Below are 12,004 nucleotides of genomic sequence, written 5' to 3' on the forward strand. Positions count from 1 at the left end.
CTTTCCTCCATAGCCACAGGTGAGGGCATTCCCCTGTGGGGTTCCCATGGAGTGGGGTGCAGAATGTAGGGTAAGCATGTCTGGAAGGAGTACACAGCAACCCAGGTGTACACCATCCTGTAGCGAAGTCCCTATGGCAAAAGGGCAGGAGGAAGCGCCTGAGCACCTTATAAGGGCTCTAGATGGAAGTGGTAGTAAAGTGTGTGCACTGTGGTGTGATTTAACATCTGGTCATCCACCTGAGGGTAAGCTCTGGGTCATTGAGTTTTAGCTCCAAGTTTGAGAAATGTACACTGTAAATGGCTATACATCTGATGCCAGGGTTGTGTATAGGCACCCACATCCCTAGGATCAATAAATAAGAAAACAGAGTTTCTTTTAGTTATGGGACTTTGAAGGTGCAACAAATTGTACCAAAATAGGCTCTACTGTTAAAATCCAACTTTTATTATAAAACAGTTAAAACAAGTGCGATTTGAACATACATTTAACAGGTACAGGGCCTTGAAAAAGTATTCATACCCCTTGAAATTTTCCACATTTTGTCATGTTACAACCAAAACCGTAAATGTATTTTATTGGGATTTTATGTGATATACCAACACAAAGTAGCACATTGTTGTGAATTGGAAGGAAAAGGATAAATGGTTTTCAGATTTTTTCCAAATAAATATGTGAAAAGTGTGGCGTTCATTTGTATTCAGCCCCCCTGAGTTAATACTTTGCGGAATTACCTTTTGCTGCAATTACAGCTGCAAGTCTTTTTGGGTATGTCTCCACCAGGTCTGCACATCTAGAGAGTGAATGTTTTGCCCATTCTTCGTCGCAAAATAGCTCAAGCTCTGCCAGGTTGGATTTTTTTGCAGACTAAGAGGTTTTCTTCTATGATTGCCCTGTATTTGGCTCCATTCATCTCCCTATTAACTCTGACCAGCTTCCCTGCTGAAGAAAAGCATCCCCACAACATGATGCTGCCACAACCATTTTTCATGGTGGGGATGTTGTGTTCGGAGTGATGTGCAGTGTTAGTTTTCCGCCATATATAGCATTTTGCTTTTTAGACCAAAAAGTTCAATTTTGGTCTCATCCGACTAGAGCACCTTCTTCCAAGTTTACAGTGTCTCCACATGGCTTCATGCAAACTGCAAATGGGACTTCTTATGGCTTTCTTTCAACAATGGCTTTATTCTTGCCACTCTTCAATAAATGCCAGAATTGTGGAGTGCACGGCTACTAGTTGTCCTGGGGACAGATTCTCCCACCAGAGCTGAAGATCTCTGCAGCTCCTAAGAGTTACAACGAGCCTCTTGGCTGCTTCTCATATTAATGCTCTCCTTGCCCTGCCTGTCAGTTTAGGTGGAGGGCCATGTCTTGGTAGGTTTGCAGTTGTGCCATACTTTTCCATTTTTGGATGATGGATTGAACAATGCTCTGCGAGACGTTCAAAGCTTGGGATTTTTTTTTTTTATAACCTAACCCTTTTTTAAACTTCTCCACAACTTTAGCCCTAACCTGTCTGGTGTGTTCCTTGGCCTTCATGATGCGGTTTGTCCACTAAGGTTCTTTAACAAACTTCTAAGGGCTTCACAGAACAGTTGTATCTATACTGAGATTAAATTACACACAGGTGGACTCTATGTACTAATGAGGTGACTTCTGAAGGCAATTGGTTCAACTAGATTTTAGTTAGGGGTATCAGAGTAAAGGGGGCTGAATACAAATGCATGCCACACTTTTCTGATATTTATTTGTAAACATTTTTGAAAAGCATTTATCATTTTCCTTCCACTTCACAATTATGTGCCACTTTGTGTTGGTCTATCACATGAAATCTCAATAAAACACATTTATGTTTTTGGTTGTAACATGACAAAATGTGGAAAATTTCAAGGGGTATGAATACTTTTTTAAAGCACTGTATATTACATAATCTGGATAAAAATGCATTTCCTTGTGCTTCACAGTCAATTACTATGTATTCCCCTCCATTCAATAGTAAGGCTGCCAGATAGATATTAGGGTCCAATAAAATTAGTGGGTGGGCTATATTCCTTAATGCAAACTTCCCTCTATGAAATGATTATGTATGATATTTTTCGAATAAGGTTCCACCCTGGGGAGACACTGCAATCATTACGACACGATTCGTAGATATCCACCCCTCCCCCCCCCCCCTCCTCAGGTCCTGTTGTACTGTAAGATGCAGTCAGAATACATTTTGACCAATTGCTACTTATATAAACTAACTTTTTCACATATTTCTTTAAATACCTCAAGCTAAAATAGGAGGTAATCCCAGACTGGGATCGTGTTCCTGGGGACCACTATCCATACCAAACCTCAAAAAGACATTAGAAACAACCTCCTGGGCTTGAGTGGGGTGCCCAGTAATCAAACGACTCTTATTATTACGGTTTCACTTTTAATCCCAAAAGGTAAGCTCCTCGCCTTGCTGCCCTCCAAGAACCAGGGAAGTCCCATTACGCTAGATTGTAAACACAGACAAAGAGGGTGTACCATCCTAGTGCATCACGTTTATACAACATTTTTTGATAATAAAAGAGCAAATGTTATACTCACAAACCCATATAGGTACATGCTCATCAATAGAAAACCAAGGAACAGAAAAGCCCGGGACCACTGCACATACTACCAATCACAGGTGGGAGCCACAGTCTAATTTAAATCTTGCATGGCTCCCATCTGTGATTGGTAGTTTATGCAGCGGGTCCTGGCATTTATATTCCTTGGTTTTCTATCGACGAGCATGTGCACACCAATTGTCCCCCTGATAGGAAGACAAGCTGAGAAAAAAAGGAATAGATTACTGTTCTATTACATAGGACTATTCCCAAAGTGGGGATATGGGGGAGAAAATCTTTTGTTTTCTACAGATCCAGATTACCTACCAAAATGTAGAATAGAGGGTAATATGTTATAATTGACTGTGAAACACATGAGAATACGTTTTATGTATCCATATTATGTAATATACCTGTAATATGTACGGTACCAAGTCCAAATTGCACATTTTAATTGTTTTATAAAGTCCCATAACTAGAAGAAAACAGTGTTTATATCTACACTGTAAACTGAATACATCCCAATAATTGGGCCAATTTTTACGAGAACCTGTCAGAGATACAGGGTGACCCGGTCATTACTGTCCAGGCTGCTGAACTCTACATAAAATCCAGGCTTCGCCTGTCAGAGTGGGCATACCCCTGAGGGGGTCTTCAAGGTCTGGGTTCCATAAGGATGGACCATGGACCTGGAACTGTATAGTACCCTGCAACTGACTACAAAATACAAATGTTGCACAAAGTTCCTGAGTGCCTGTGCAGGATCCAGTGCCTGAGCAACATTACACGCTGTTCCCCACGACTCCCAATCTTTTACCAAGCTTGCACCGATCCGGAAGCACTGCTTCTATTGTGGTATTAGAGGACAGTGAAATAGTTGACTGAAGAATCTGAAGATAAAACAATAAACTTGTTAAGCTAAGAGTGATTTCTCCAAAAGGGAGAAGAGGTCCATCACCTTAGGACACAAAAAACCGAGGACTCATGAAGCAGGGTACGGGTACAGGGGAGGCACCAAGGGGGCATGTCCTCAAAAGCTTTGCCAGTGTCGGCACCTGAAAGTACAAGCTTATAAACACAGGGTCTGTGAATAATCAGCCTGCACTGTACAACTAAGATATATCTTTATTGCCCAAATTTTTGCACTTCGCAAGCATCTTGCTATTCCCTCTTTTCCACTTTGGGTACTTGAAGTGTTACAGTTTCAGATTCTACAGTTTATATAGTAAGGCTCTTTCCATCGGGTTGCAAAGTTGTATTCTTACAGAACTAAAATACATGGCAGTCTGGGCCTGCTAATGTTACATAAGTATTAACAAGAGGCACAACTAGCCCAAATGGCACTGTGGCAAGCCACAACCAACACTCTATTATGGGTTCTACTGGAAGCCTACTTGCACTACCACATATTGATAGCTAACATGTCCTGGCTATCTAAGAGTCAGGGTAGAGTCACCTGCCATGTAACCAAGAACATACTGAGGTTTTGGGACCATATCAAGTCCATTTACAACCCAATTGACATTTACCTTTTTGGTCCATTTTGGGTAATAGTATGTTTCCTCCTGGCTTCAATACTCCATCAGTTCTTAAAAGTTGGTTTAGTACAGGGCTTGACAAATTTTCCTGAAATCTAGGAGCCAGCTAAAAAAGTTAGGAGCCAGTTTTTTTTTTTTTTTTAAACTAACAACCAAGCTTTATTTAATAAAACGGATACTAAATTTACACACAAATACGACTAGAACCCCACTCTCCTCTAGCGCAATTGGATGAAAACAGACTGTCTATCTCTTTCCATCCGATGCCATCTGATCCGATCCACGGGATGGATAGAAAATAGAACCACCATCCGTCTGCTTTTGGCGGACAGGATCAGATGGCGGCAGATTACTGCTCCATAGAGGAGAATGAAGGGTCCGATCAGGTCTGCCTGAAAAACTGACAGGCGGACCTGATCAGACAGCTAGTGTGAAAGGGGCCTTCGGCTGTGGCATGGAGATGAGGAAAAAAAAAAAAAAAGAGGAAAAAAAAAAAGGATTATATATATATATATATTTTTTATTATTATTTTTTTTAATAATAATAATAATAATAATAATAATAATAGGAAAGAAAAAATATATATTTTTTTATTTTTTTTAATAATAAAAAAAAAAAAAAATATTATTAGTTTTTACATTTAAAAAATAAATTAAATGAATAATAAATAACCACACTCCCTGTCAAAGGTAACTAACTGGACAGGGAGATGGTAATGCATTGTGAACAAACAGGCAGTGGAAACAGTAATTACAACAGTCATTACTCCCGGCCACCACAAGAGGGCGCCAGTTCCCCATTGGAAGCCTCTCATCTCAAGTAGGCCGAAAAGCCGGGGGCCTCAATTTTCGGACGGCCCGGACATCCGTGCACTCCGTGCGCGGAAGTCCGTGCAAAAATGACAGGACACCTTCTGCAGGGCACCCCAGGCGCCAGGTCGCTAATTCTAGTCGCAAATGCGACCTGGCGCCCGGGTTTTGTCGAGGCCTTGTTTAGTAACTGTATATACTAAGCAATTCCTCACAGATTCTGGTATGAAATCCTTCTAGACCCATCAAGATACTCAAACCCAAACCAGGGAAGGTAATCTAATACCTTTAAATAAGGCATTTTCTCCAATTCATAACTGGCAACTCAACAGACTTTTATTCGATCACAGTCTTTGGAAGGGCCCCGTCAGATAACCTCCAAGGTACTGGTCCGATTACATTCATGTACCCTTTACTTTTTGTGCTGACCCAGACGAATCCCCCTCCCTATGTGTAAAAATGGAAATCTGACCTTGGTGCAACCATTCCTCCAGAGACTTGGAACCAGATTTGGTCCACTGTGGCTAAAAGCTGGACTGATGTGGTGGCCATAGAGACAAATTACAAACCTCTTTGCCACTGGCACCTGGAGGATCTCTTGTTGTTCTGGCATATGCGCCAATTTGTTTGAGGATGTCACATTTATACTTTCCAGACAGGGTTGACACATTATACGTTTCTTAAAAGACTCAGCAGCAAGTTCTTTATTTTTCCTTTACCCTTTGTGGACTCACCCTTTCTGCTGCAGACCACCCTAATGTACCATATCAGTTTGGGCAGACTGACAATGAAACAAACAGGAGCTCAACTTTTACACAATAAGTCATACATGCAAAATGCAATGCATGCAACTCGGGATGCAAATCTGGAAAACAGAATGGGGGCCACTGTGAACCCAGAGGTTACCAAGCTGTGAAGGTCATGAGACATCTTTAGGAATTGCCATGGTGACAATTTCACTTTAACCTATACATAATTACAAGACCAAAGCTACCCCTACGAAAGCAAAAAAAAAAAATGGTACATCACGTAAAGCACACAATAAGTAACATGTTTACAGAGCATACTGCAGTGTGTCCAAAAATATTTATAATAACTAGATATAAAAGGAGCACTTACCAGCTGTGGTGAGTGATCTGAATGCATTTTCAGAAACCTAGAAAAAAGAAAACCAAAATAATATAAACAAATGAACCAATATTTGCAGATGAAAAAAAAAAATATATATTTTATTATTTTATTTGCAAAAGAACTTTACATTCACTAAAAAAGGGGGTTTTAGCTCTTGAATGCAATTGTCAGCCTAAGGGCTCAGGTACACAGGCTTTTTGCTAGCATCTAAGCTGTTACTAACAATATGCAAGTCAATATATGCAAAAACAAATTCACAAGCAATGCAAAGATGCCAAGATAATTAAATGTACATAAAACAACTCATGACATGGGGAATTTTACTTGCTTCAGGGTCTGATGCCTATGTACATGAGCCCCAATAAACTTGCTTGGAGGAGATGAAACCACAAGATTACCTTGTCAACAACCTGCTCCTTTACTGTCCAATCAGTAGGCTGGGGGAAGAAAACTGCGACATTGCGGCCGACAAGATCGGTCCCCTGACATTTTTGATACTTGGGGGGGACCAGTGACATTACTACAGTAATCAGTGCTAAAAATATGCACTGTTACTGTAATAATGACACTGGCTGCGAAGGGTTTAACCCAGGGACGATCAAAAAGTGTGAGCCTTGGGGGTGTTTTCTAACTGAGGGGGATGGGCTTGTGGAATCAACACAGAGACCTGTGATCCTAAATAGGAGGACCACAGGCTCTCTGTGTTCATTCCAGAGAGAACAATGGTCTGCTGTGTTTACAACAGCAAACACTCAAATCTCTCTCTCCACCACGAGGGGCGATCGCGGGTGCCTGCCGGCAATCGTGGCTGCCAGCCCCGTGGATTGGCTTATCCGCTGTGCCTAAAGGGGCACGCACACGCCCCCATGACCCGATGTACCTATACGTCAGTTCACGCAGCCGAGCCAGCCTGCTGCAGTAGATCTGTGGAGGACGGTCGGTTGGCAAGTGGTTAGGGTTGTTAAGAGGCCTGGTATTCCAAAAACCAGATACAAGCATGTTTGACCCCCAGACTGAAAAGCTGAGGGTCCATTTTCTCTAGTGAGTGTGGCACACTGCTCAGCATGTTTATATGAAGCATTTCAGTACCTTTGTATGGAATTTGGAGCACCGAGCACTTTGAGATTTTTGGAAAGACTGATTTTGTTTATGTTTTTTCTATTTGCACTGTTTTATACATGCACATATTTTGATCTGCAAGCACTGTAATATTGATATTATATTTGAGGTGATTTAGCACTTGGTGGACAGCAGCTGTAGAGTTTTTGAATTTATATATAAATTGACACAGCGCATGTATTTATATGTTTTTTTATTGAAGTCCGCTCTCTGATGATTTAACAGAGTCGGTCCAGGCTCGGGCGTCATCACGACCCCTGAGAACCTGACCAGGCCGCTCCCACCCCCTCCAAAGCCCAGCGCTCCAGTGAGTGAGGAGGGGGCAGAGCAGGGAACTGCTGATTGACAGTCAGAACCGACTGTTCGGCGGTGTTCAATCGCTCTGTTCGAGGCATCAGGGGACAGATTCGGCATCGGACCAGTGCTGCAGTGACCTAGGCAAGTATGAATCTAAAACAAAAACCCATACATCTCTTTTGGAGAAGAAAAGGATAGTAAATGGTGAGGATGGCAGCCCTAAAGCATTAGCATACCCTTACTATGTAAAACAAAGAATTTTCCATTCACTGGTTTCTTAAAGATCAGATTTCAAAGTTACCTACTCTGCAGACCTTGTAAGCTACATACAGTATAAAAGAGTAAAATGGTTTGTCTGTAGAATAAGTCTATTTTGTTTCATGATCCAGCTGTATGGGTATGTCATTGCAATAAAAAAATATTTAGACCACAGTATATTTCCTCGTAATTTCCTTGTTAAAAAAAAAAAAAAAAAAAAAAACAGATGACAATGGTCGTTTACATTTATAAATGGATTACAATGGGCGTGTATCAGTGCGCTCCTCAATTCTTCTTTATTCTCCTGCACTATCTAGTGGTAAAATATTATCACAGCAGAAATAGCAGATTATAGAGCACAGCAAGAAAAGTAAAGTACGGTATTCACCTAAAATTCATGTTTAGTTTTGGATAGAGTAGAGCAGTCTTCTCCACAGGGGTGCTGGGGCAAAATGCTTTAGAGCCCATTCACACCAGAAACTGCACATAACTGCACGTTTTTGTCTGCATGTTTATATGCATTTGAAGCGCACTTGACACGCACTTTGCGTTTGCAGTGCATTTTTCTACACATTTTTGCGCTAAGCTTTCTTGGTATAAAGGGGCGTAGCACGGTGTCTGCATTTACGGTGCAAAAAAAAATGCAGCATGCTCTACTTTTTTTTTTTTACTGCGCTGAACTGCACTGCAATGAGGTGAACAATGACCATAGGATTACCTTGGTTTTGGGCTGTCTATGCAGTTGTAGTACAGTTCAAAATACATCAACTGTAAAAGGGCCCTTAAAGGAGTTGTAAAGACAGAAGGTTTTTTTTATCCTAATGCATTCTATGCATTAAGATAAAACACCTTCTGAGTGTAGCAGCCTCCCTAGCACCCCCTACTACTTACCTGAGATCCTTCTTTGTTCAGCAAAGAGTCCCTCGGCCGCTGGGGACTCTCCCTCCTAACTGGCTGGACACAGCCGCGGCACCATTGGCTCCTGCGGCTGTCAACCAAAGTCAGTTAGCTAATCAGGAGAGGGGGTGGAGCTGAACGGCAGCTCCGTGTCTAAGTGGATACACGGAGCTGCAAATCGGCTTGGGTGCCCTCATAGCAAGCCGCTTGCTGTGGGGACACTCGAGGGAGGGGCCAGGAGCAGCAACGAGGGACCCGAGAAGAGGAGGATCGGGGCTGCCCTGTGCAAAACCAACTGCACAGGGGAGATAAGTCTAACATGTTTACTAAACACTTTAAAGTAGTGTTCTCCTATAGGAATTTCTGTAATACGTGCCGAACCATGTGGACCAAAATGAAAGGCGTAGCATAGTCTGAACTGCCGGAGATTCCTGAGAGTTTTCACCGCCAATGATAGATCCCTTGGGTTCGGAGATAAATATAGGAGGTGCATTTGCATTTTCTAGAGACGCAAAATAGTACAAGTTGTTGTTTTCTCCCTTCAGATGAATGGCGGACAAAAACTGCAAATTCTTTTCTGCTGACATCAATTAACAATAGTGATACACTCCTTGTTCTGGTTGTTCACAAACCAGTGGTGTTGTCAGACAAGTACTTTTGTACTTTGACCTTTCTCCCCTCTGAATGCTATGTCAATGTTTGGAAAGGAACTGGGTAAATAATGAACCTGACTATTTTACGAATAAAAAGTTGCCCTGCCCAGTGTTTGAAGTCTGACTCCACTCCAGCGCCACATGGCACATTGTGATCCTGGTTCATGTAAAGTTATGCAGATCATTACTTCTGAGCCTGCAGCAGAAGAAACTATGCTAGTACGTAGTGAAACGGGTCGTCACCGATACGTCACGGACAGAAGCAGTGAAAGCCCAATTTTGACTTGCGCATTGGCGCGAATGTCCGTAATAGGACTACCATGTTGGCGCGAGCTACGGACAGCTGAAGCCGACTGGCACCCTGGACGCGTTAAGTGACCTTACCTATATCCCCTTTTGTCACTTACCTGGACGGACCCACAAGATGATGGCATGATTAAACATTTCCTGAGAGGATCCTGCTTCATTGACTATTGCACACCACTGCAAGGCAGTATTGTGGTATCCCACGAACTATGGACATTGACTGGGGGACGGTAAGATTCACTGACATCTTGCTTGTTGGAACTGTTAAAGTTATCCTGTTTCTTACAGAACTATATACCTTCTGGAACTGTATACTATATTTATACCCAGCGTTCCATATCCAATTTTGCAGCTGTCGTTTACTGCTTATTGCCATCACAGTCCTTATCCCATCCGTGTAATGCTGTTATATACAATAGGGGTCCAACCAATTTGAAAGACGCTGGCCGTCACCACCTACCAAGGACACTGCTGGGTTCCCCTATGGACATTGGTCGGTGATACATGAATGTCAAGTCATTAAAGACTATATTTGGTATAGTTTTCTCCATAATTATTAGGCCGATACGAGCTTAGTGCAATAATTGATCAAATTTACTTGAAAATTAGCCTTTGCACGGCATACTTTGTTGATAATTTTTGCACACAATTCCACAACATCCGGACGTAATCATGTAACTTCTTTGTTTTTGTAGGTCTTGTTTCTTGCCTTCACCATTGTGTATCTATTAATGTTTTTTGTTGTTTGTCCTGCTGGGAAGTATATGGATGACCTTTAGGGTTGGTATATTGGTTTATTTTGCTTAATAAAATTGTACACCTTTTTTTCCCATCACATACAGTGCCTTGCGAAAGTATTCGGCCCCCTTGAACTTTTTGACCTTTTGCCACATTTCAGGCTTCAAACATAAAGATATAAAACTGTAATTTTTTGTGAAGAATCAACAAGTGGGACACCATCATGAAGTGGAACGAAATTTATTGGATATTTCAAACTTTGTTAAATAAAAAAACTGAAAAATTGGGCGTGCAAAATTATTCAGCCCCTTTACTTTCAGCAAACTCTCTCCAGAAGTTCAGTGAGGATCTCTGAATGATCCAATGCTGACCTAAATGACTAATGATGATAAATAGAATCCACCTGTGTGTAATCAAGTCTCCGCATAAATGCACCAGCACTGTGAGTATCAGAGGTCAGTTTAAAGCGCAGAGAGCATCATGAAGAACAAGGAACACACCAGGCAGGTCCGAGATACTGTTGTTGAGAAGTTTAAAGCCGGATTTGGATACAAAAAGATTTCCCAAGCTTTAAACATCCCAAGGAGCACTGTGCAAGCGATAATATTGAAATGAAAGGAGTATCAGACCACTGCAAATCTACGAAGACCTGGCCGTCCCTCTAAACTTTCAGCTCATACAAGGAGAAGACTGATCAGAGATGCAGCCAAGAGGCCCATGATCACTCTGGATGAAGTGCAGAGATCTACAGCTGAGGTGGGAGACTCTGTCCATAGGACAACAATCAGTCGTATACTGCACAAATCTGGCCTTTATGGAAGAGTGGCAAGAAGAAAGCCATTTCTAAAAGATATCCATAAAAAGTGTCATTTAAAGTTTGCCACTAGCCACCTGGGAGACACACCAAACATGTGGAAGAAGGTGCTCTGGTCAGATGAAACCAAAATCGAACTTTTTGGCAACAATGCAAAACGTTATTTTTGGCGTAAAAGCAACACAGCTCATCACCCTGAACACACCATCCCCACTGTCAAACATGGTGGTGGCAGCATCATGGTTTGGGCCTGCTTTTCTTCAGCAGGGACAGGGAAGATGGTTAAAATTGATGGGAAGATGGATGGAGCCAAAAAGAGGACCATTCTGGAAGAAAACCTGATGGAGTCTGCAAAAGACCTGAGACTGGTACGGATATTTGTCTTCCAACAAGACAATGCTCCAAAACATAAAGCAAAATCTACAATGGAATGGTTCACAAATAAACATATCCAGGTGTTAGAATGGCCAAGTCAAAGTCCAGACCTGAATCCAATCGAGAATCTGTGGAAAGAACTGAAAACTGCTGTTCACAATCGCTCTCCATCCAACCTCACTGAACTCGAGCTGTTTTGCAAGGAGGAATGGGCAAAAATTTCAGTCTCTCGATGTGCAAACATAGAGACATACCCCAAGCGACTTACAGCTGTAATCGCAGCAAAAGGTGGCGCTACAAAGTATTAACTTAAGGGGGCTGAATAATTTTTCACGCCCAATTTTCAGTTTTTTATTTGTTAAAAAAGTTTGAAATATCCAATAAATTTCGTTCCACTTCATGATTGTGTCCAACTTGTTGATTCTTCAAAAAATTTACAGTTTTATATCTTTATGTTTGAAGCCTGAAATGTGGCAAAAGGTCGAA

The 12,004-nt window shown here is 41.7% G+C and overlaps 1 protein-coding gene across 1 annotated transcript in view; it reads right to left on the reverse strand.

Moving 5' to 3' along the window:
• LOC309546543 (gem-associated protein 8-like) overlaps positions 1-12,004 on the reverse strand; it is a 44,541-nt gene that overhangs the window by 23,064 nt on the left and 9,473 nt on the right. Inside the window, exon 2 of the mRNA XM_082246291.1 lies at positions 6,050-6,086. Within this exon, the coding sequence (XP_082102417.1) occupies positions 6,050-6,076 (27 nt within the window). The 5' untranslated portion in view covers positions 6,077-6,086. The remainder of the gene's footprint in view (positions 1-6,049; positions 6,087-12,004) is intronic.

Source organism: Pelophylax lessonae (genome assembly GCF_965119305.1).
Source record: "Pelophylax lessonae genome assembly, chromosome: 2".
Taxonomy (NCBI): domain Eukaryota; kingdom Metazoa; phylum Chordata; class Amphibia; order Anura; family Ranidae; genus Pelophylax; species Pelophylax lessonae.